Source organism: Mchenga conophoros, linkage group LG23 (assembly GCF_057382185.1).
Source record: "Mchenga conophoros isolate Kocher_MC1m ecotype Shallow Benthic linkage group LG23, M_conophoros_male_GT1.1, whole genome shotgun sequence".
NCBI lineage: Eukaryota > Metazoa > Chordata > Actinopteri > Cichliformes > Cichlidae > Mchenga > Mchenga conophoros.
The window spans coordinates 14,764,980-14,788,852 of record NC_140547.1 but is presented as its reverse complement, the minus strand read 5'-3'; the positions used below and the strand labels follow the sequence as shown (position 1 = coordinate 14,788,852).

The following is a 23,873-nucleotide window of genomic DNA, read 5'->3' as shown; positions in this document are numbered from 1 at the left end:
CAGGAAGAAAACTCCAGCAGAACCAGGCTCAGGAAGGGGCGGCCATCTGCCATAATCGGTTGAGGGTGAGGCGAGTAAGACAGGACAAAAGACAAACTATGGTAGCGAGCAAGGAATGAATAATAACTAATGATTTAATGCAGAATGTGGTATTAACACAGAAGAAAAACTCATTGCGGCACACCATTAGAAGCAGCCGATGCCTTCTGTTTACTAAATCCAAATTAGGACGTGGTTCCACAGAAGTGGGGCCTGAAAGCTGAACTGAAAATATGTGTTAATTTACCTGTTATTGGTTTAGTTAAATAAATGCATTCAGCTTATATCTAATTACCTGTTATGGCATCAAACATTCAGGAACTTTTTGTAAAGAATGTTGTATAGTACATATATGACAAATGCAAGAAAAACAAAACGCCCCTTTGTCATCATGTAATAACCCCTTAGTGATTCACTATATCTATATTATATCATTCAAGAGCATGCTGTTAAACAGTGTCACCAGTTAGTAAAGGTATTAACTGGGACAGTGACCAGCTTTCAGCAAGAACCTGTGTTGTTTTCTGTTTCAATCAGTTTTGATTAGTGATACAATGCTTCACATTGGTATCGATATTAATACTGATATTGGTATCAGTCCATTACATGACAAAATTACAAGTTTGGATATCAGAAGTAAAACGGTATAATCAAACAAAGATCAGGGTAATCAAAGATAATCAAATAAACTTTGAATGCACTAATGGAAGCTGCATCTCAGGCACAGAATATAAATGATGCTTGGAGCACAGATGTCTAACTCATAAACCATAAATAAAAGCTGGATGTTACACAGAGAGATTTTCTGATTACTTGAAGCCTCAAAGACAGTATCTCTATCATTATGTTTTAAAGTCAGGTGTGATTAAATGGTAAATGGCCTGTATTTATATAGCGCTTTACTCAGTCCCTAAGGACCCCAAAGCGCTTTACACAACATTCAGTCATCCACCCATTCACACACACTGGTGATGGCAAGCTACATTGCAGCCACAGCTGCCCTGGGACGCACTGACAGAGGCGAGACTGCCGGACACTGGTGCCACCGGGCCCTCTGACCACCACCAGCAACAGGTGAAGTGTCTTGCCCAAGGACACGACGAAGGAGACTGTCGAAGCCGGGGCTCGAACCAGCAACCTTCCGATTACAAGACGAACTGCCAACTCTTTGAGGGCTTTGAGGGCCCCACTGCATGGTCATAGGCCTGCACTAAACCCTACTTTACCATCTTGGGAATCATAATTTACAAATTAAAAATAATGCTGGATTGAGTAAGAGTTGAAACTAGTGACTGAGACCATGAACTCATCAGGATACTATTTACTTTACTGTACAGTCAGCCTGTGTTGGTCATTAGAAAGAACATTTGTTTAGGGCACTTTCACGTTGCTATCACTTTTCAGACCCAAACGATGCAATCATGTTTATTTCTATTTTCACAGTCTATAGTTGTGTCCACACACAACTATATCAACAGCTTAGCTCTTTAAGGGAGGGGGGAAACAATGTATTGATTGTGTATTTGCATTTGCAGATGTTCAAGGTTGTGATATCAGTACCAACAGACATGAAAAGGGGGGTGTCGAGCCAGCTGTAGTATAAATAAACCTTCATATATCAACATATATCCACAATGGGATGCTTCCTCATCTGAAGGTTTTTTTTTTAATATTTTTAGTTATATTGTAGGAGGCTATATTTTTGGATTTATATTCCATATACTACCCTGTAGCATTGCCCTGCTTTCATGACTTTTTGGAACTGACACAAGTTGCACATCTTAAGTAGAAAGCAAAATTAGGCAATTAATTTTGTATGCCTTAAACATGAGAGTCGTGCCTTATTGGTGCTCTAGAAAGACAAGCTGAATGTCAGGAAAAATAAAACTTAAAAATATAACATGTATAAGATAAAACTGCATATTAATATAAAATAATAAAATGGGCATGGAGCATTGTCATCGTAGCACAATGATCTGTGGCAGTGTGACATGATATAGTTCTGTGATATAAGAAGGTCTGTTTAACAGAGATGCTGAACTCATTTAGCTGGACCACCTACAATCCTATTTAATTTCAACTGGACTGGACCAGGAAAATACTGAATGATGACTTCTAAAGTTTGTTTTTAACCCTCTTAATCAGGGGCGCCACTAAGGGGGGCCCAAAACATGCTGGCCCTACCAGTGCCGCCCAGTTACACAATTTAGAGATGATAAATGACACAGTTTTTGTTATTTATTAGTAAATTAAGTGCAAATCACTACAGTTTAATTTAACTGGTCCATGTTATTGTCTGATAAACATCTTAGAATAATAAGATAAGATGGATGTTTGAAAGCATATCCAATGTAGTAAATACTACTTGGAAAACAAAAACACACGTAGGAACAAATTATTTCCACAAGGGGGCAACACTACACAAGAAATGTATTATTATGTAGTTTCAGAAAGTCTTCCACATTTACAATGTTTCTTTATAGTATGAAGTGTATCACGTTTGACACCAAATTAAATATTACAGATAGATAGATAGATAGATAGATAGATAGATAGATAGATAGATAGATAGATAGATAGATAGATAGATAGATAGATAGATAGATCTATTTCATTACAGTTTTTTCTGAATGCTTAAACACTAACTGTGATTCCTGTAGCACAATCTCTAAAACTATTCAGACTTATAGCAAAACCACTCACTGAGTTTGCAAAACTAAAAGCACAAAAACTGCTTTGCACTCAGTTTGCAATTTTGTAACACACACTTTGCAAAACTGTAGGCACAATTCACTGCACAACACTCAATTACCAAATTTCCAACACACTCCTAGCAAAAGTATACACATGTATGGCTATCATTAACACTAATTTGCCAACTGTCTGGCACACTTTCACATGTGAAAACTTTTTTAGATAATTAGTTCACTTTGCAATCAGCCTAAGCACTATAATACAGGTAAGCTGTGTGTGCGGAGTACAATGGAGGGAGCAGAAAGAGTGAGAAGTAGAGGAGGCCGAGGAAGAGGACGTGGAGGTGAAGAAGTAGGCTGAAGAGGACGACAAGGACAAGGAGGAGCAAGAGGTTGACGAGGAGGGGGCAGAGGAAGATGAGGAGGGGGGAGAGGAAGGGTAGGAAGAGTAAGAAATAGAATTGCTGATGACATCAGAGCTACAATAGTGGACCATGTAATCAACCGTGGAATGACCCTGAGGGTAGCTGGCCAACGGGTCCAGCCTAACTCGAGCCGCTACACTGTAGCAAGTACCATAAGGACATCTTGAAATGAGAATCGGTTAGTACAGTCACTTCGCACAAAGATTTGTAGCACTGCCATATGCCAATGAGAAACACACCAATACCATTGATGTAAAAATACGGAAATTGTTATTTTACAGAATTGCTAGATGACCAGATGCTGGGGCAGAGGAAGCATGTTCACTGCAGACCAAGTAACCCATATAGTCATTATGGCGATTGCAAATAATCCTATACTTGGAAATGAACACTTGTGTTTGTTTTGATGTGTGTGAATAAACACCAGTACTTGAAGTTTGGATTCCTCTATGCTTATGGATCTATGACAGAAGTAGCTCAAACTGACATAGCCTACCTTGTGCACAGAGGAAGCAAAAGCCAGATGTGTTTTGTATTCATACCATCAGTGTGCAGTTGGCGCATTGTGTGCTTAGTAGATGATGGCTTGTGTGTACTGTTTGATACGGAAACACCATTTTTACGAAGGTGTGAAGAGTTAATCTAGCTGTGTTTGCTTTTGCAAGAGAACTACAATGTTTTGATGATTGGGTGACAGGTTTTCTTATTTGTGTGAAGAGTTTTGCAAAATTAGCCAATAGTTACAATAAATGTGCTTACAGTTTTTACCGAATGCCTAAACCCTAACTGTGATTCCTGTAGCACAATTTCTAAAACTAGTCAGACTTATAGCAAAACCACTCACTGAGTGTGCAAAACTAAAAGCACAAAAACTGCTTTGCACTCAGTTTGCAATTTTGTAACACACACTTTGCAAGACTGTAGGCACAATTCACTGCACAACACTCAATTTCCAAATTTCCAACACACTCCTAGCAAAAGTATACACATGTATGGCTATCATTAACACTAATTTGCCAACTGTCTGGCACACTTTCACATGTGAAAACTTTCTTAGATAATTAGTTCACTTTGCAATCAGCCTAAGCACTATAATACAGGTAAGCTGTGTGTGCGGAGTACAATGGAGGGAGCAGAAAGAGTGAGAAGTAGAGGAGGCCGAGGAAGAGGACGTGGAGGTGAAGAAGTAGGATGAAGAGGACGACAAGGACAAGGAGGAGCAAGAGGAAGACGAGGAGGGGGCAGAGGAAGCATGTTCACTGCAGACCACGTAACCCATATAGTCATTATGGCGATTGCAAATAATCCTATACTTGGAAATAAACACTTGTGTTTGTTTTGATGTGTTTGACTAAACACCAGTACTTGAAGTTTGGATCCCTCCATGCTTATGGATCTATGACAGAAGTATGAGCTCAAACTGACATAGCCTACCTTGTGCACAGGGAAGGCAAACGCCAGATGTGTTTTGTATTCATACCATCGGTGTGCAGTTGGCGCATTGTGTGCTTAGTAGATGATGGCTTGTGTGTACTGTTTGATACGGAAACACCACTTTTACGAAGGTGTGAAGAGTTAATCTAGCTGTGTTTGCTTTTGCAAGAGAACTACAATGTTTTGATGATTGGGTGACAGGTTTTCTTATTTGTGTGAAGAGTTTTGCAAAATTAGCCAATAGTTACAAAAAATGTGCTTAAGCAATCAGAAAAAACTGTAAGCAATCAGAAAAAACTGTAATTTCATCCTGGATAGCTTTGGCATGTTCTTCCTGTTATGAATCCTCTCCACCTTAGCTTCCTCCCACAGTCCAAAAATATGTCTATTAGGTTAAATGCTCATTCTAAATGGGCTGTAGGTATGAATTTGAATGTGTGAGACTCTTTCTGTGTTGACCCTGCAATAAACTGGTGATGAATGTAGTACAGGGGTGGCCAATTCCAGGCCTCGAGGGCCGGTGTCCTGCAGGTTTTAGTTCTCACCTTGTGTCAACACACCTGAATCACATGATTAGTTCGTTACCAGGCCTCTGGAGAACTTCAGGACATGTTGAGGAGCTAAATTAGCCATTTAAATCAGCTGTGTTGGTTCAAGGACACATATAAAACTTGCAGGGACACCGGCCCTCGAGGCCTGGAGTTGCCCACCCCTGATGTAGTACATAGGCATTACTGGTTTTAACAGAAACTCTGTTAAAAAGCAGAAGGTTGTCAGGTAAAATGTGACTGTTGCATTTTTTCATGTAGCCCAGGTGTGTGCAGGTGTCTGGTAAAACAACATGTCAGCAGTTTTCTTACTGGTGGATGAGGAGAAAAACCTGTTCTGGCTAAGCAAAGAACAAACAAACAAAAAGAACAATGAGATATGAGACATCAAGGCTTTCACAACACAAATATACAGAATAATTTCACATTTTTGTGCATAAAAGTATTGCAGTGCAATTTTATTATAATTTCTAGCATTTCATAATAGCAATAATAACTGTATAGCATTCCTTTATTATGTAACATAGCGCATTTTAGAAACAGGTTTACAAAGTGCTGTGCAGAAAAACACAGAAAACACAATGTAAGTACACAAAAAATACATGAGAAATATACTGATCAGAACAGTACAACATAACTAGACATAACAGTTAAAGTAAAAACAATAATTAAACAAAGCATCTTTGTGATTTGGCTGAAAGGAATATGGTGTCTATTGATTAAAAAAGAAAAAAAAAGATTAAAGACTGAAGCAGTAGCAAAAGAGGTTAATGGAAATTTCAACATATAGGTGTACATCTTCAAAATGCACGATAAGCCTAAAGAAGGTGGAATACGCTTAATGAGAATATACAGTTAATTGTGGTTTATTGGTTAGTGGTAGTACATGAGGAGGGTGAATAACAGTGAAGGTAAAGACTCAGCTTGTTGTGCATGAGAAGTGAGGTTCCTGACACTAACAGTTTTGAAATGTTTATAATAACAATATAGATGAAGTTGAGATTTTTAAAGGATTCAAATCACATCCTCATTTACAGTCTCCATGATAGATTTGGTTTTGTAGTTTTAAGCACATCTCTGTAATTGTAACTGAAATGCATTGAAAAAAATCCAAAAAGCGATGCCACTTCCCATAAACGGCACCCTGTTATCGCTCGTACAGATTCGATTTGAAAGTAGAGATAAAGTGCTTGATAAAAACAGTAAAACCAGTGAGCTCTGTTTATTATCCAGGAAAATGACAACATTGCTTCTGGAAAGAGATGCTTCTGTTAACTTTAAGTATTAAATATAAAATGTTTGTTAAAAGGGAAAACAGCAAAAACAACAGAAAATAAATAAGGCACACACAAAAACAAAGAAACTAACGTTATCTGATTAAAGTGCTGCCATTTTTGAGAAATAATACTTTTTTTGTGAGAGTTACATGAAAAGATTGATAGAACGTATTCATGCTAAATATAGAGCTACAGTTAGCTGAGCTCAACATTAAAGATTAAAAATACAGAGAAACCACTTTATTTTGTTCAACAAACAAGCTGAATACTGTATGCTACTTATTTAACTTTAAATATGCATGGATTTAATTTCATGGTCAGTTCACAGATTGTAGCGGTTTCCCCATTTTTCCAATCTTTTTGCTAAGCTACGCTAAGCTAATCATCTCCAGGTTGCAGCTTTATACTTCATTGTCAGATCTGGCTGGAGATACATGCAGGCATCAATCCTTTTAATCTCACTCTTTACACAAAATACTCATAATAAAGTTAATCTTAAAAAAACTAACAAATTAAGTCACAGCAGTAAAAGGGGTACACTTTCAATAATATATTTTTTCCCATTAATCTACTATAGATGTTTGTGAATACTATGATTAAGAAGTATAAGGTGTTTGAGGTGCTGCTATGCATTTACAGTAACTAAAAATAAAAGGAAAGGGGAAAAAATCAAGACAAGACACAAGCCATGACATTTCCAGTGGTACCAACCCTGTATTTGCTATGTTTACTGTGTATAACCCTAAAAGCCCAACATGTGCACTAGCTGTTTTCTAGCACTAATGCACTTAAAAAACAAAGACTTGAGAGAAAATGGCCAACATTTGATGTCATATAGGATGTAACTACCGTCCATCACTTAAACATTTACATCCATTAGCAAAAGAAACACTGGTTTCCTGATTGATGCTCTCTTTTACTTCAATTGGAAGTGAGTCAAAGAGATGATCCTCCACAATCAGGCAGCTCCTGCGAAGGAGGGAACACTGACCGAGCTGAGCTGGGAGACGCTCCAGACAGTTTCCCTTCAATTCCAGATGTGTGAGCTGAGAAAGTTGGCCAATTTTCTCTGGAACAGAGGAGATACAGTTGTGGCCAAAGCATAAAGTCCTTAGTTTGGTGCATTTGAACAGTTGCTTGGGAAGTGCCTCGACTTTGTTACCGGTAATGGCAAAGTATAGGAGGTTCTGGAGAAAGCCCACCTCTGGTGGGATTACCACTATAGAATTATGGCTAACATCGAGGTGCCGCAACTTGAGAAGTGTGAATAATGGTGAAGGCAGAGATTCCAGCTTGTTGTGTGAGAGATAGAGCGACTCCAGGTTTTTAACATGGCTGATTGACAGTGGAATAGTGATGATCTTATTGTGCCAAAGTTTGAGACACGTTAGTCTTTTCAGGTGCTGAAAGCTGATGACCTCTTCAATGGTGCGAATGTTGTTGGATTTGAGATCAAGTTCCTGAAGGTTGTTCAAACTGAAGATGGCGTGAGGGATTCGTTCCAGTTCACAGTTATGCAGTTCCAGTTCTGCAAGGTTCATCATTTTCTTCAAACTGTTCAGCACTAAGAGCTTTGTACCATCATTATGAATAACCAACTTTAACAGATGTGGTGACAGATCGGTTATGTTTGTAGGGATCTTTGTCAGGTTGCTTTTGAGGTGCAGAATCTTTAGGTGCCTGAGATCTCGCAGAGACTCAAGTCCAATCAGTTTGTTGTTTTCGGAGTTCAGGTTACCCACCAAATAGAGTTCCCTTAAATTTTTCAACATGTATACCCAGCTAGGAATCTCTGCAACATCTGTGAATTTGACATGAAGGCATCGGAGGTGATCACGAAGGAAAATGAAAGCTGTCTGCTCAACTTTGGCAGGACAGTGGTAGAAGTGCAGGTCCTGAAGGTTTATCATTTGTGAGATCTTCGCTGTTATTTTGGCTTCTGGGATTAATTCTAGTTTCAGAATTTCCAAGTCAGTGAGATCAAACACAGCATCCGGAACTCCAGATAGCATGAAAAGATGAAGTTCCAACTTATCTTGAGGATTGCGCGTCACATGCTGGCGTAACTTGTCAAAGGTCCATTCATGGTTCAGGCTGATTTCGCGAAGTTTATTCTCACTCACCTCAGAGAGAAAAACCCCAAAACGCTTTGAATACAGCTGGTCGTATTGATCAACCATGTGGAGGAGGAATGCAAAGTCATTTTTAACATCAGGAATGTCACTGAAGCTGCTCTCCTCTCTGACCTTTTCAAAGGAATACTCTTTGAGTGGTCGCCGAAAAAGCCAGAACAGTGTGTATATGCAGATCACGCCATAAACGCATATGAGAGCAATATAACTAACAAGGAGCTTGTTTAACATAAATGCCATGTTATGTGTACAATGGAACTTGGTATATCCAGTCAAATGCTTTATTTCAGGCTCACACACATGGTCAAAATCTATATAAGCAACAAACGTCATTGTGTAGCACAGGATCAGAATAAATTTCACAGTTTTGATAACTGTCTGTATGGCATAGAGTCTATAAATCAAATCACTGTCTTCCACATGAGCACGGAATTTCCGAACTTTCTCAAACAGGGCCTTCGCTTGCTCGCCATCTTTCTTGTCCAGTATAGTCATGGAGGGAATTTCACTCACAAGCTTTTCAGCAGAAAAGGTAACCCCAGATTTAGTCAGCACCGGAGCGGACTGGTTCGGACTTCCCTCCTCGCTACTTGTGGACAGATGTTTCAGGAGAGAGGAGGCCCTGGCCAGCCTCTGCTTGTTCTCTGACGAATCCTCGCACGCAGTCTCAGACAGAGCTTTGGTAGTCCAAGGTGATTCAAAACACTTTCCCAGTATGGAAACAAAATGTTCTACTTTTGAGCTTGTTTTGGGGTATTTGAACCAGAAGTTGCTACTGACCATCAACACAATAGTGTGAATTAGGGCAAGGTATGGGAAATATTTTGAATACCAAGGTAGGGCGACATGGTAGCACATCTGGTTGACAAAAACATACTGCTGAAAATCCAGCTTGGTCCTGACGCCTGTAGGATAGGGCTGTCCGATGGTAGCTGGCTGTGTGAAGTGAATGGTAGGCGTGACGCTATCGGGAGGCCTTTTAGCCATGAGAGGAGCAGCTTGCTCCCCAATGGCACTCTCTTTGTTCCAAAAGCCATTGGTTGGCTCTGGTGCTTCAGGTTCCAAGAAACCCCCGGACCGCTCTGGAGTTTGCTCCAGAATGGGAAGACAAACCACTTGGTCCTTAGTTAACTGCATCGTTCCAGAAAATATGGCCAACATCAACATGACAATACCAAGATAATCCATGAAGACATCCCACCATGGCTTCAGTATTCTGTAAGTTGGCTGGATGTCATTCAGGGAGGCTACTTCTGTGAGCGTGAACATTCCTGCAACAGAAAACAACTTTAGTAAGAAAATGTGCATAGAATTATATAACAGTTGATGTTTTTGTACTGAATTGTTTTCACATAATGTCTCGGTCCATAATAAACCCACACATGAAGGAGTCTTAGATGTACCTTGTAAGCTGTTTACAGATATCCTCATCCCAATGGTACTCTGTAAAAGCGTTCCCTGACTTAAAGAATTAAAGAAATTGGGGAGGTGACATGTTGTAGATGTCACGCTGTAATGGACAATTGCAATTTAACTGGTCCAAGTGCAACCTTCTAACCGTTAATCCTGCCTTTTGTTCACCTACATTAAATTGACTCCACTGCAATCACATTTATTCTCGTAAAGCTGGATCCATTAGGGGTTTAGTGAAAAAATGCACAGCTAGTATCCCTGTCTCAAATTTCAGCTACAGCTACATTTCTCAGGAACATTTAGAGCAGACTCAGAGAAGACAGCCTCTTGGGATTGTAGCTTTAGAGAGGAGCCAACACTTGAACTGACACATGATCTGAGATGTCAGTGTGCAAAACAAACGGTGCTGTCTGCAGAGCAGCTAAGCATCTATTGCGTCTCTTTTCTGTGCCTGGTTTTCTCTGCACTTTACTCCGTGACACTGTCATAGTGGCTCTAGAGAGGCTCAACATGCTGAATACTGTTTGAGCACTGAAAACACGTGATACACAAACAGCTGCTTCGGTGTTGCTATTTAAAGAAAAAAAAAAACTAAATATAATCGTTTACCCCTACGAATAAATCTGTTGTGGTTAAAGCATGAAGGTCACTGTTTTCCATGGGGCTGCAGAGCAGGCTGAGACCGGCTCCAGCAGCAAGACGCATCCATGCACTCAAAACAAGGGGTGGGGGATGTACGTGACGCCTTTAAACGCAGCACAAAAAATCTTCGGCTGCAGAAAATCACCTTCACATTAAAACAGTACACTCCGTGCAGGTTTAATTCTCTGTCCAGCTCCACTAAATTTTATAACACCATACAGCCTGCTAACGTTATTGAGCCAACGCACTGCGGCTACATTTAAAGACCTTAGATGATTTACACTCAAAACAGCCGCATACTCACCTTCAGGGAGTCTGATCCGGTTTTGCGGATGCCAGCAGTACCGAACAACGCCTCTTCTCACTTGCCATGTTTCCCTGATGAGATGAATCCGTCCATTCTTCGCACTAGTTCAACCGTGGGCCTGCCGGCAGAGCTGTAAGCAGCTTATCTGACTACCCCTACTCGGCTTCAGATGGTACGGTCCTCTGCCTCTGACTGGGCGAAACAGCCCGGCACGGCAGCACCAGCTGCTGGAGGTGAACACCGTTTGTTTGATATGCTCGTTCACCGGGGCCGGACCACCTCAGGACTTTGCACCAGGTCCGCGAAACTGTGCATTTTTTATGCGCAGGTGAAATCTTCCCTAATATTGCGCATGTTTTCTGTTCCACATCAGGACCTGATACGACGGCACAGAGCGTTTTGAAGCCCTTGTTTCAATTGACAGCAAGTGCAGGATGACCCACTGAAGTTAGGGACCGTGGCAAAAGTGCAAATGCCACATTTAAAACTGGTTTACCAGAAAAGTGCAAGAAAACACTCAATTTTCTGATTGTCAGCCTTCACTTTCAAACGGGAACATGCGAGCCCTTTTTTATTACACCTTTTAATTAATAAAAAAATCTTTACTGACAGCTGCAACCAAGCCCCCTTTGTTTACAAAGGCACATTGCATTCACCAAAAGGAAAAAACATGTGACCACATCTTGTAATTACAGCTTACAATTTATGGGTAGAAGATTTCATGGGCTTGTAATTACTAAATACCATGTGATAACTGTGAGATAAGATTTCTTTCATTTTCCTTTTTTTGTAGATGCAAAGCATTTTCATAATTGCTGAATCAAATAACATTACTTTAAAAAATCTTACTGAGCTTGGATGTTTTTCCGAGATAACCATCGAAATTATTTTGTAGACACTTCATACCAAATACATATTTTTTTTATCCGAGGCCCTGTGCAATTTCAATAATAATCTTCTTTACAGTTATTAATCCTCAACAGCCAGCAGGTGATGCTTCATCCAACAACACAGTTGAATACAGGACATTGTCCTTTGTGCTGTTTCCTCTTTTAGACGCTTTAGATTTTGCATCACTGGTCAGTAAACCAATAAAATCAAAACTGTATTGCATTTTATTTGCAATATTCTGACATTTAAAAATTCCAAATGACATTTTTTTAAAAACTCAAATTTTATTGGTCAATGACATAAAAATACTGTTCATGAAAATGCATATTTCTTACGCTGCATATTTTTTGCTCACACTTAGAGACAAAGACAAAGACCAGTGTGACATCATCCTTCAGGCTTTTAATGCACTTTAAAATGACAGCTTCCTACAATAGAGAACTGTTTAATTCTAGTTTCATTCTAAGTTTCTAGATTCTATGTATATTCCATAAGAACTTTCCTCTTTTCCTGTGATCCATGTGAAGTAACAGTCTCTTAGATCTAAATATATACAGTACAGCCTAAGGCTACTGGCCTACACATAAATGTGTGGTCATGAATGTGAAGATTTACATTCAGTCATGACGCAGTGACTGGAAATAGGCTTTGCAGAAAGGCTTTAACAATATGGGAAATAAGCTTCTTCCTTCTCCACAGATAAAAGAGAAAAATCAATATCACTTTATGTATATAAAGCTAGAGGCAGCAGAGAGTTATTTTATCAGAGACTTCAGGGAGAAAGAGCTGACCTGGCTGTATCAGTGACTACTGATTAATAGACAGATGTGAGACTAAAATAAAACTTTTCTTAAAACTTTTAGAAAGAAAAGGAACACTTTCTCATAACGCGGAACTCTCTCTTTAAGATTGAGTAGTGGCCGTATAAAGTGTCCCTGCAGCAGCCACACTCAATGTGACAATAGATGAATATGTCATTTTCCTTCAGTTAATAAAACAAAAGAACAAAAAGATATCTCTAGCATGTTTATAATGCTTAAATATAACAATGACTTCATATTAAACAAATGCTCTGAATTGATAGACAGAACAAACAGCAGGCACTACGGCTACAGTAAGGCATCTCACTCAGCCTTCATTTGATCCCTGACATCTGAAGGCAGAGTTTCAAACAGTGTCTCCTCAACTATAAGGCCACTGCGCTTCAAAGCGCGACAGAAAGCAAGCTCCTGTGGCAGGAACTCAAAGTGGTTGCCTTTGAGCTCCAGGTAGGTCAGAAGAGCTAGATAGGATATTTTTGGCGAGAGTTTGGACAGCGAGTTCTTGCCAAGCTTTAGCGTTTTCAGCTTTTTGCAAAAGAACAGTTCATCTGGTAGATTTTCAATTTTGTTGCAAGAGACAGAAAGGTACTGCAGGCTCTGAAGAACTCCGATTTCTGGAGGAATGAAACGGATGTCATTGTTGGATAGGTCCAGGTAGCGCAGCTTGTTGCACAAGAACAGGTGTGAGGGCAATATCTCAATCTTGTTGTGGCTGAAGTAGAGGTGCTCTAAGCTGCCGAGTTTTTTGATATGCTCTGGGATGTACATGATGCTGTTGTACCAGAGTTTGAGGCAAGTGAGCTTCCGCAGATGCTGGAAGCTGACAATTTCCTCTATCGAACGAAGGTTATTCTCTTTCAGGTCAAGCTTTTGCAGACTTGTTAGGCTAAAGACTGCATGCGGAATGCGCTCCAGATCACAGCGTACTAGCTCCAGCTCTATTAGATTGGTCATCTTTTTCAGGTTGTTGAGCATTACTAGCTTAGTGCCATCGTTGTGTAAATAGAGTTGCTGCAGATGGCTGGAAACATCCACAATCGACTGGGGTATCTTGGTTAAGCTGCTCTTAAGGGAGAGTATTTTGAGACACTTCATTTCCCGCAGAGACTCAAGAACTATATTCTTGGAGGCATCAGAGCTGAGGGACCCAGTAAGATAGAGCTCCTCTAAATTTCGCAGGCCATACATCCAGTTTGGAAGTTCTCTGTTGTCATCGAACTTCACACGAAGCACTTTCAGGTTCTCTTTGAGGAAGGACGTAGCAGTTGTGTGCAACTTTAAAGAGCACTGGTAAAGAGACAGCTCCTGAAGATCTTGCAGCTGTGAGATTGAGGCAGGGATGGTGACATTGTTGATTAGTTCCAGCTTGAGTGACTGCAGCTCTGTCAGTTCAAAGACAGTGTCGGGTAAACCAGAGAACATGAACAGCTGTAGTTCAAGTTTGTTGTTGGAGTTGGTCTGGAGTCTCTGACGCAGTTTCTCTGCAGTCCACTCATGGTTGAGACTGAGCTGTTTCAGTTTGTTCTCACTGACTTCGGAGAGAAAAACTGCAAATCGTTTGGAATACAGTGGGTCATACTGATCAATCATGTGAAGCATGAAAGCAAAGTCATTCTTGACATCTGGGATGTCACTGATGCCCGTTTCCTGTCGCACATACTCGAATGAGTATTCTTTCAGTGAGCGGTAAAACAGCCAGTAGGAGGTGTAGAGGCTTGTTAATCCATAGACAGACACCAAGAACAGGTAACAGCAAGACAACTTAGAAAAGAGATGAGCCATGGTGTGATTGCATTCAAAGACTTTGTAGCCTGTCATGTTCTGGATCTCCTCGATACCGTTGCAACGTACTGTGTTATTTACGTTATTTACTAGAGCGCTGTTATAAGCAATGATCACAAGGAATTTAAACACCTTGAATACAGTCTGGCAAACATACATGAGGTAAAGGATATCTCCTTCCTCAACATGCAAACGGAACTTCTTCACCTTTTCGAACAGAGCTTTCGCTTGTTCACCCTCCTTTTTATCAAGAACACTTGCTGATGGCTGGTCAACAACAATCTTTTCGGCAATAGAACGCAGGGACTGCGTCTTCTCGAGGCTGCCTTCCCCCGGAGACATAGGAATGTTAGACCTAGAAGCGGTGCCCTTTTTATGATCCTGTTCTTCTGGATTTTCTCCAGACACTTCCGACAAAGCTCGTGTGGTCCAGGGAGAGTCGAAGCACTTGCCAAGCATAGAGATAAAATGCTCTATTTTAGAGCTTGAGCCAGGGAATTTGAACCAGAAGTTGCTACACACCATGAAAACTAAAGTGTGCATGAGCACCAAATAGGGAAAGTATTTGGCATACCAATGCAAGGCATTCTCATAGCACATTTGGTTGATGAAACTGTACTGTTGAAGATCTAGATTGGTCTTCAGGCCTGTTGGTACAGTTGAGGTGTTGGACTGCAGATGTAATGGTGACTTCAACCCTACTTCACTGCTGTTGTCTGAAGGCAATGATATTCTCTGAGGAAGGCATATAATTTTATCGTGCATTACCTAAAATGAAATAAAAAAATATATATATATATTAGAAAGAAGAAATGCATAATAAGGCTCAGTCAGACACAGAAATGAGTGTTTTTCAGATTTCATGCAATGAAGGGTCCACAGTTAAGCTTTTGTTAACTTAAAGGTGAGCCTTCGAAGGAACTACCAATGAAAGCAAAGGACACTGCTGATTGACGTGTGATAAATACCATTAGAACACTAGAATGTCCCCTAGCAATCAACCGTCAGGTACAATCAATGAGCAACAAGCCTTTGTGGCTTAAAGTGCTAAATTGTTTCTCAGTTACGTTTCAAGGGTAATTTGCTTTCCCGAAAATAATTCACAAGAACATTTATAATGAGCACATTTTGACATTTATATCCTTGCAGGTTTCAGCAAACCAGCCATAGGGCCAAAACTGGTAACCCCGGAAACGGAGGATTAATCATAGGGTGGCTACAGTTGTCAAACTGCCTATTGGGTCTGTTGTAACCTAAACCATGATCTTTTATAACCTATGCAAACCTAAACTCGGTAGTTTTAATGGCTGAGCAAGAAAACATTTCTCAAGAGTTAAAATATTTTATGCAAGAAATAAAATAGTGGTGCCAACCCTCGACTCAAGGACATATGATCCTAAGACAGCATCATATGTTTGTCCTGAAGCAAGTATTACAGTATTTTTTTTGCAGGGAATATGTGTTGAATTAGAACATGCACTGCCTCAACCCAGGAGATATTACGCAATTAAGTAGTTTAGAGCATAATGGTCACTGTGATTGCTTTCCAGATCTGATAAGCCTTCAGTATCATAGATCTTTTCCTCAAACTGAATGTCCCATATCACGTGAAATAACAAAATGCTACCCTGCATCTTCCATGTTTTGCTGGCTGTTACTGGTCTGAATGTTCGCATGGATAAACACTGCTTCTCCAGAAAAAGAGAAGCAAAGTCTTTATGGCATTTCCCATCTTTGATTAGACAGGAATCGATGTCTGATCAAAACACCACACTCACTCCATTAGCTTGAATAACATAAGGAGGTCAAAACGAGTCAGTATTGACTGCTAAAGGTTGAACTATTTGTTAAAAATCAGACACATTTGCACTGTAAGGAGAGCCCTCTTCTGACTGCACCTGTAACACAGATACAAAAAATCCAGTACATCCCAGATACACTGCTGTTTTGATTTCTGTTTTTCTACCATTTAGCCTTGCTACTTTGTGCATTTTCACTAAGAGAGAGCCGTGCATGGATTTCAGTAAGCCACAAAAAGTTACCACATTATTACAGTGCATATAAAGCATTCTCTCATTAACTTTACTTGGGTGCTCTACGTAACCTGATTGCATGTAAACACACTGAGCGCTATCCACCAAATGGCATCAGTAAAAAACAAATGCCTTAGGCGTTTACTTGTAATGTAAATAATGAAAAACAGCTGCTTGACTAAGAGATGCTAATGACAGGAAATGGGGCTCAGAAGAGGAGATGTTATGTGGACTCTGTTTACCTGTTTAAAACTCAGATTCTCGACCCATTTTAGTGAGAAGTGAGGACATAAAATTAATCACTATAGTAAGCAATGCAGTTGCGCTGCAGATATCACAGACAGCAATGCAAAGTCAAGTCAGTGAAAGTCTCTGAAGACTGACTGATTGATCTGCAGAATTTTAAAAACTCAAACTATACAGTAAGTGACGAGATTTCTGTGTCAGGCAGCGTAATACGTTTACATAACTGACTTATAAACTAAACTTGGCTACAAAAAGAATTGTTCACTCAATTTACAACCAATCAGATCACGTCCAAACACTGTAATGGTGAGAATGGGAAACAATGGCAGCTTCCAGCCTGATAAATTTCCTGTTAACATTTTTCTTAAACTGTTTTGGTATCATTTCCAGGATTTACACTAAAGAGTTGTTCAACATTAAAAAAAAAGTCCCTATTTCACACAGAGAGTGAAGTCAAGTAGCGCCTCACAGGAGTTAGGAGTCTTCTGTTTACTAAAAGTGGCTGGGCGGTTAAAGTTTCCACTGGTACACTCCTGATGGGCTGAATGCCTCCCTTGCTTTACACAGGCTGGGTTGTAAAAGCACATAATTAGTGCTTTTTTGAGCTGGTTCCAAAGCAGAAAGCAAAGCAGTAATGTTGCCATCTGGGAGAGTATAGACTTTCTCTGAGTCTAATTATTGTTAAATTTAATGAGAAAACTGTAGAAAAACTTCTCTTATCACATAAACAGAATGTTTGAATCCAAACTTGTGGGTTACTGTGTATTAGCTACACTTCCATTAGTCTCTTTCTTCAAGTAAATACATCACGGTGAGTCAGTCTTACTGACCTGAAGAGTACATCCAAAGACGCCAATCATGAGCATCATTACAGACAGATAGTCAGTGAACACATCCCACCACGGCTTCAGGACTCTGAACGCTGTCTGCTGTTCAGAAAACTGCCGGAATTCCATCACAGGAATCATGGTGCCTGTTACAAAACAATGGAAAAGAACACCACATAACTCTTAGAGAGTACAATTGGGAAATGTATTAGCCTCAGAGAGAACAATGACATTATTAAATTCACAGGGGATTCCTTTTTAAAGCCACTCACCACCAGTGACTTTTATGATGCATCTTACATCCCTTTTGTTGTTGTTGTTTGAACTCTGTCACATCTTTAATGTTTGGCTAACCATTTTAATTTGGCTTTTGAGTATTCTGCTTTTTGCTTATCAGTCAAAGCAGTTACTTTCCTTTCAAAGCTGCCAAAAATGTTCATTTCTTAGGTTCCATTAAAGCTCCCAAACATTTTTACCAAATATCAAGCCATTTTTCCATTGTTTTCTTTTTAGCCTTGAAATATCAAAGCTTTCAACAATATTCCAGGACCAAGCCCACAGGCCTGGGCATTCATGTCATCATAAAGTAGGGTGGAGAAACTGTTAAAGGACACAATATGTGGACTGCAGCCCAACGTTGTGGGGTAATCAAGGCAATCTACAAACTTGGTCCACATCAAGGGACTGAAACATTAAATGTCAAGGATTTGTGGTAACATAACTGGGTGTGGAGGCTTCCTTCAAAGTCATTATACTTTGACTAACATTTCAATTAACAATGTTAACACTTCACATTAGCTTAATACAAAAATACTGAAGTAAAATTACCAATTTAAACAATCTGCATTCACTAAAAGAAGATTAACCACTAAATAAAAGTATCTGGATATAGATGAGTTTCTTTTGTGCTTCCAGTGTTAACTATTGGCCATACCGGTATGGTATTGGTCCAGAATTTCACAATCAAAACCCTGTATTTTCCTACTTCCCACAATCCAGATAGACTAGTTTTGAACCCTGAACTTTCTCTCTTTGCCCAAACCTCATCTCAAGTGGAACTCTGACATTGTGCAAATGCCCATCTCAAATGTAATTTATTAAGAGCCATTCTATACATTGGACTATAAACATTACTCATTCTGACAAGTGTTTAGACATGAATTTCACAGTCCAAAAGCCCACTGGTTTTGCAGAGTCGGTTCACACCTGGCAACACGATGACTAACAAAACTGATCATAACCAATCACAGCACTTAGCTTGTATACACAACAGCAAGTTGTTGGAGCTATTAATCTCTTTACAGGCTATTTAAAGATTAATTTTGTTAAAACCAGTAGCATGAAAAAGAGCAGTCCCTCACACTGTCATTATGTGGTCACCTTCTTTAAAGTACTGCAGCTGCAGGATCCTGTTTCCAGTGTCTGTCTGGCAGTAGCTTGGTTACACTGTCATTTAAACTGAAGAGGCATGTGACAAACACTCTCCACACTGATTTCTGTAGTAAAACATTCCAGTGTGAACTATATAGTACATAGCATGTCTCTACAACCGGAAAATGACTGAACGATCTAAATAGTCGTCAGATTATAAAGTGCAACATTTGATCATATGCAGCTCCACAGTGGTAAATAGCTACGGTCAATAAAACCTTGTCTTGCATTATTAATAAGTTTAGCCGTAAGGTATTCTTGAACATGTTGCTAAAAGACTGAAGCTTTTAGAGACGTCATGTTTTTCATAGTTCAATTAAGGTTTTTCACCTGGAGTGTCTTTATCGATTCTTCCATTTCACAATCATAACAACAGGAAGGAGTGAGAGAAGCTCTTCAGGAGATGTTTATACGAAACCGTGGCAGGCTTTAAAGGGTCGGTTAGGTCACACAGCAAAAATTATCTTTTCTCACTTAGCTCCAAATAACAATGCAAATAAGTGTAAGTTTCAGTGTTTTGAGATATCCATCTCAATGGAATTTTGTTTATTGCATTTTTTTTTATTTGTCTTTAAAGAATTCTAGCAGCTACATTTTTAACTCTGGTTTGGCCACATTTCTACTCATAAAGAAGTTTATGATGTTGACAATTTAATCGATGCTAAATTTACTCAAGTACTGCATGTAAGTAGCTTCTAGAGTCAGCGTAATATGAAACTGTCATTTATACTATGTCGCTATTTGTGGAGGAGTTTTAGAATTCCTGTTTCAGATCCATGGCGTTCTGGCTGGACTGCAAACTGGTAGAAGACTGATTCCATCTTATTGCTGTTTTATTGCCATCTTGCCACAATAAAGTCACTTTGAAGACTGCAACTTATTAAATTTCTGTTTACGTGTAAGGACTCTGGTTCCGGGATACTGAACAAGCTGAAGTCATCCTACTAACAAATGTATAATCCAGCAAACAGAGTGTTAGAATAGTCTAATGTGCTTGATACGAATGCACGGACAACTTTCTCAGAGTCAGTTTGAGATAAGAAACTTCTGATCTATATTTTTAAAGTGATAGAAAGCAGTTCTAGTGACTGTCAAAACTAAGACCATTCACCAAAACAGATTCCTGACTTGCTCGCTGTATTTCAGAGCAAGGGATGATAAATATGAACACATTTTCTGTCTGACTTTTTTGGACCACCAGCAAATATTACCGTCTGGTCTGTGTACAGTTCTAAAAAGTTTCGAGACATCCAACAATTAATGTCATCGGTTCAGCTCATTAATTTGTGAAGAGAGGTTAGATCATCAAAGTAAACCATGTACAACTGTGTATCATCTGTGTAAGTATGATAGAATATATTAGGATTCTTTATGAAAGCACCAACTGGGAGTATGTAAAAGTTAAAGAGTTATCGACCAAGAACAGACCCCTGATGGACCTGCATGTGTGTGTGCAGAAACACAATGACATCATTCCCCGCAAACAACAAACTGAATGTGTGTAAAACCAGCAGCACATCCCTAATTTTATAATATGAATTTCAGGGATGAATTTCACTGCTGTCCTAAAAGAAAAAGTTTGGCCTAAACAAATGTATTTACAAGTAAATTCAACTCAGCTGATAACAAGTAATTTGATGATCATTTGAAAACATGTAATTTGATGTAACTAATTTCTTAATAAATTATTTTACATAAGCACTGAATTTTATGGTGTTTTGGGTTTGTTTTTTTTCTAGACCCTGAGGGCCTCCATAGTTTAATGGGGTGGGGGGAGGGTTGAAAGGGCTTCTGTGAAGCCTACACTGTGTTAGGTAAAGGAAAAATACTGTCTTGGTACTGGATGAGTCAGCCATTGAATTGAACTGACCAGGCCATATCCTTGTCCCTTCCTGACAGGAAACTTGTCTGAATCCCAGATATCCAAAAACAGACATGTTTGGAACACACCCAGCCACAGGCATACAACAAGTCCTGTCTCATTAAGGACATGGGGGGAAAAAACCCGCCCGCACTGCGGGACTGGATTTCTCTTTTCTAAGGAGCTACTTTCAAGTCTTTAGACTTTAATGTAAAACGGAAGCGCCGGGAAAACCTTAAAACGTTTTTAGTGGAGATTCAGTGGTGCTCTCTTACAGCGGTGATGTCCACTTTCCTGTAGGCAGATTGCTCTGTAGCATATTCAGACCCTATTTATATAACCGGGACGTAAAGTAACGGTAATCGGGATAACTTGTAATTTGAGAGGCGCTCCGCCGAATATAACTGCGTTATTGTAGCTCCGCTGCGCGTTTGGACAGTGAAAATCCGTCTATCGCGTCGGTTCAACATCACTGACAGTGTTAACGGTAAATATTTACCTTCTCTGAGATGCGAGCTGGACTCGAAGATCTGAGTTGTCGGGTTTCAAGCGATGAAGTCTCCGATCATGATGTGCGTGGCCGCCTTTTCTCCTCTGCCTCTGACCGCCAACCTTCCTAGATCCTCTGCCAGAGCATGCAGGCATGTATACTGTGAGCCACAGGGGCGTGGACATCTCAGGAAACCCCAGCAGATGTTTGTAATGCATGGAAACTGCAGCTGGCTGCTAGTATTGATGACAATAGTACTAACATTAAGGCTTATTAAAAATGTATGCCTTTATTTGACTTTCAATACAGCTGAAAAGTAAAATTCCTTTATTAAAACTCATCAGTATACTCTCAGAGTATCGGTCTCAAACAGTCAAGTTTTTTTTTCTTTACTCAACTGATTTGATCAGTCTTTTGTTGGATGTTTGTTACATTGCAGATCACAATTAAACAAAGTGTGTTTACAGCAACAACATTAAACTGTTCACGCAAGAGCAAATATGCCAAATTTAATTGATCAAAAATGAGATATGTTTTAACACGGGCCTTTCTAATGAATGCATGGTAAGTATGTAAGTAACATAATATAAGGACTGGCAGTAAAGTTTTTTTTTTTAAACTCCATAAAGTATTAAATGAAAGGTGCTCAGTATGCAAAAAAAAAAAAAAAAAAAAAAAATCCTTAAAGATGCAAAAACTTTACTTTATGATTCTACTTTATTTCCATCTGAAATGTAAGTATAGCAACAAAACTGAGGCGACAGTACAAATACATCAAATCCATCCCCCCCAACTGATGAGAAAATGTTGAACGTTTAAATTAACCTTGTTGCACTAAAATCAAGCTGAACAGCAGCAGCAGTTTCATCATTTGCCTTGAGATTCACTTTAAAAGTGCAGTCTCATATTGATTCTTTTATTTTTTTTGTTTGAGAGGTTCTTTGTAGGACATCAGATCAGGAACCAAATTGCTATTCATGCCGTAGGCTAAAAGGGACGGTAGACTTAAAGTGAGAGGAGTTAAAACAGCTCTTTTCAGGCACAGGGTGAACTGAGGAACTCTGAGTCATGCAGCCGTGTAACAGCCCACGGTTGCTTTACTCTGTTGCCCTTGAATAATTTAACAGTATTTTTATGCTAACTAATACGTGCAGGCCCATGCTCCTGACTGGTGCTTGCATATGGCCATCATCCTGCCTTCCTCACCTGTCTGCTCCTTATGAATTATACCTGCTGCCAGTTTCATTGGTCTGGTGCCTGGTAACATGCTGTTAATCAGGGCAGCTGTGATTTAAAATAAAAAGTCTGACCCATGCCTTTGTTGTTTACCGTTTTATTCCACTGCACTGCACCGCCTCCACCACCTCCCTACAAAATTCAAATAAAGTACTTAACTCTAACCCTTTTCATTCTGTTATTTAAAGTCACTCCTCCTCCCCTCCTCCCAGTGAGCTGAGGTCGTAACAAGAGGACTCCAAGAACAAAAACATGAATTTGAGGAAATGAGCACAACGGATCCCCATTATGTAAAAGCAGTGTAAAAATGAACCAGTTTGCCTTTGAAAAGCAATTAAGTAAAACACAGATTAGTGAAAGTATTTAAAAGTTCTGTAGCTTCCACCACTGAATTCCACTTTAGGAATTAGAGACTCTTTGTGCTATACTTCTGTTATCTTGCAGGAAAGCTTTTAAGTTGTTTTGAACACTGTTAGCTTTTGTGGCTGTTGCAGACATCAACTAACAAGTATTACAAATACTGCCTCTGTTTCCTGCTGCACAGACTGATAGTGCAGTTCGAGTGAGCTGTTACTATAATGTAAAATATTAGAGTGCCATTAAGACATCGCCTCGTACTTCCCACTGCCATCAATTTTAGTCCAGCAGCACTTCCACTGCATCTTAGAACTTAAAGAGCAGATGCTACCCGATACCATCTTCTTGAAGGCTAATCTATTCACTTAGTGAATCACTTTGCAGCTTCCAAACCAGTATACACCAGTAATATTTTAATTGTTTTGTATTTTCAAGCACATACTCTTCTCAGTTTAGGTCCAGTTAATGCAGTGTAAAACAATTGGCATGATCTATGAGATAGATCATTTATCACGAGGGAATACATAGCTCAGAATAGTTTTAATTTTCATTACTTGAGGTGTTTTGTGTAGTTTATATCAGTGAGAGTACTGTTTGCATATCCACATAACCAATATGACGCTTTTTCATCATCCACTGTGAAATGTTGGTTTCTCTAAAGTGCTTGGCCTTCTTCCAGTCCTTGTGTATTGACACTAATGCTTTAGGACCTCTATAGATCTTTTTTGACAGGAGCTTTTATGGTTGGAACTTTCTGTTCTTTATTTTATAAAATTACATCTGTGATGAAGTTTCTTTTCTCTCTTTCTCTGGGAACAAAGCTTGATATAGTGATGTTGTGATGGTGTCCTAACATTTGATTTGTTTTTCAGCTCTATGCAGTGTCCCCTTAGAAACATTCAGTGTAGCCATGATTTAAAGTCGAGAAAGCCCCTCTTTGGTTAGAATAACATTACGACTTTTATCACTTTGACTTATTTCTGGTGCC

At 39.5% G+C, this 23,873-nt stretch overlaps 2 protein-coding genes across 3 annotated transcripts; both read right to left on the bottom strand.

Moving 5' to 3' along the window:
* Positions 1-5,992: 5,992 nt before the first annotated feature.
* Positions 5,993-11,322, bottom strand: lrrc8db (leucine rich repeat containing 8 VRAC subunit Db). 2 transcript variants are annotated; one of them, XM_085264485.1, is made up of 2 exons: positions 10,908-11,322; positions 5,993-9,819 (listed from the first exon to the last, which is right to left on the bottom strand). In XM_085264485.1, the coding sequence occupies exon 2, from the start codon at positions 9,815-9,817 to the stop codon at positions 7,262-7,264; it is 2,556 nt and encodes an 851-aa protein (XP_085120611.1). In that variant the 5' UTR covers positions 9,818-9,819; positions 10,908-11,322; the 3' UTR covers positions 5,993-7,261. The 2 variants fall into 2 exon arrangements, with proteins under 2 accessions (XP_085120611.1, XP_085120610.1); XM_085264484.1 differs by lacking the exon at positions 10,908-11,322 and adding an exon at positions 9,952-10,762.
* A 771-nt stretch (positions 11,323-12,093) lies between these two features.
* On the bottom strand, positions 12,094-21,434 carry lrrc8c (leucine rich repeat containing 8 VRAC subunit C). Its single transcript, XM_085264487.1, has 3 exons — positions 21,302-21,434; positions 17,514-17,656; positions 12,094-15,172 (listed from the first exon to the last, which is right to left on the bottom strand). Exons 2-3 carry the CDS (start codon positions 17,649-17,651, stop codon positions 12,926-12,928), a joined length of 2,385 nt encoding a protein of 794 aa, XP_085120613.1. The 5' UTR covers positions 17,652-17,656; positions 21,302-21,434; the 3' UTR covers positions 12,094-12,925.
* Positions 21,435-23,873: the final 2,439 nt, after the last annotated feature.

What these genes read in the sequence shown, in the direction of transcription:
- lrrc8db (XM_085264484.1), bottom strand. Translation starts at nt 9,979, where the DNA reads ATGAGGATATCTGTAAACAGCTTACAAG. An exon ending in ATCTGTAAACAGCTTACAAG is followed by an intron (nt 9,820 to 9,951) that starts GTACATCTAAGA and finishes TTTCTGTTGCAG; the next exon opens with GAATGTTCACGCTCACAGAA.
- lrrc8c (XM_085264487.1), bottom strand. Translation starts at nt 17,651, where the DNA reads ATGATTCCTGTGATGGAATTCCGGCAGTTTTCTGAACAGCAGACAGCG. An exon ending in TCTTTGGATGTACTCTTCAG is followed by an intron (nt 15,173 to 17,513) that starts GTCAGTAAGACT and finishes ATTTCATTTTAG; the next exon opens with GTAATGCACGATAAAATTAT.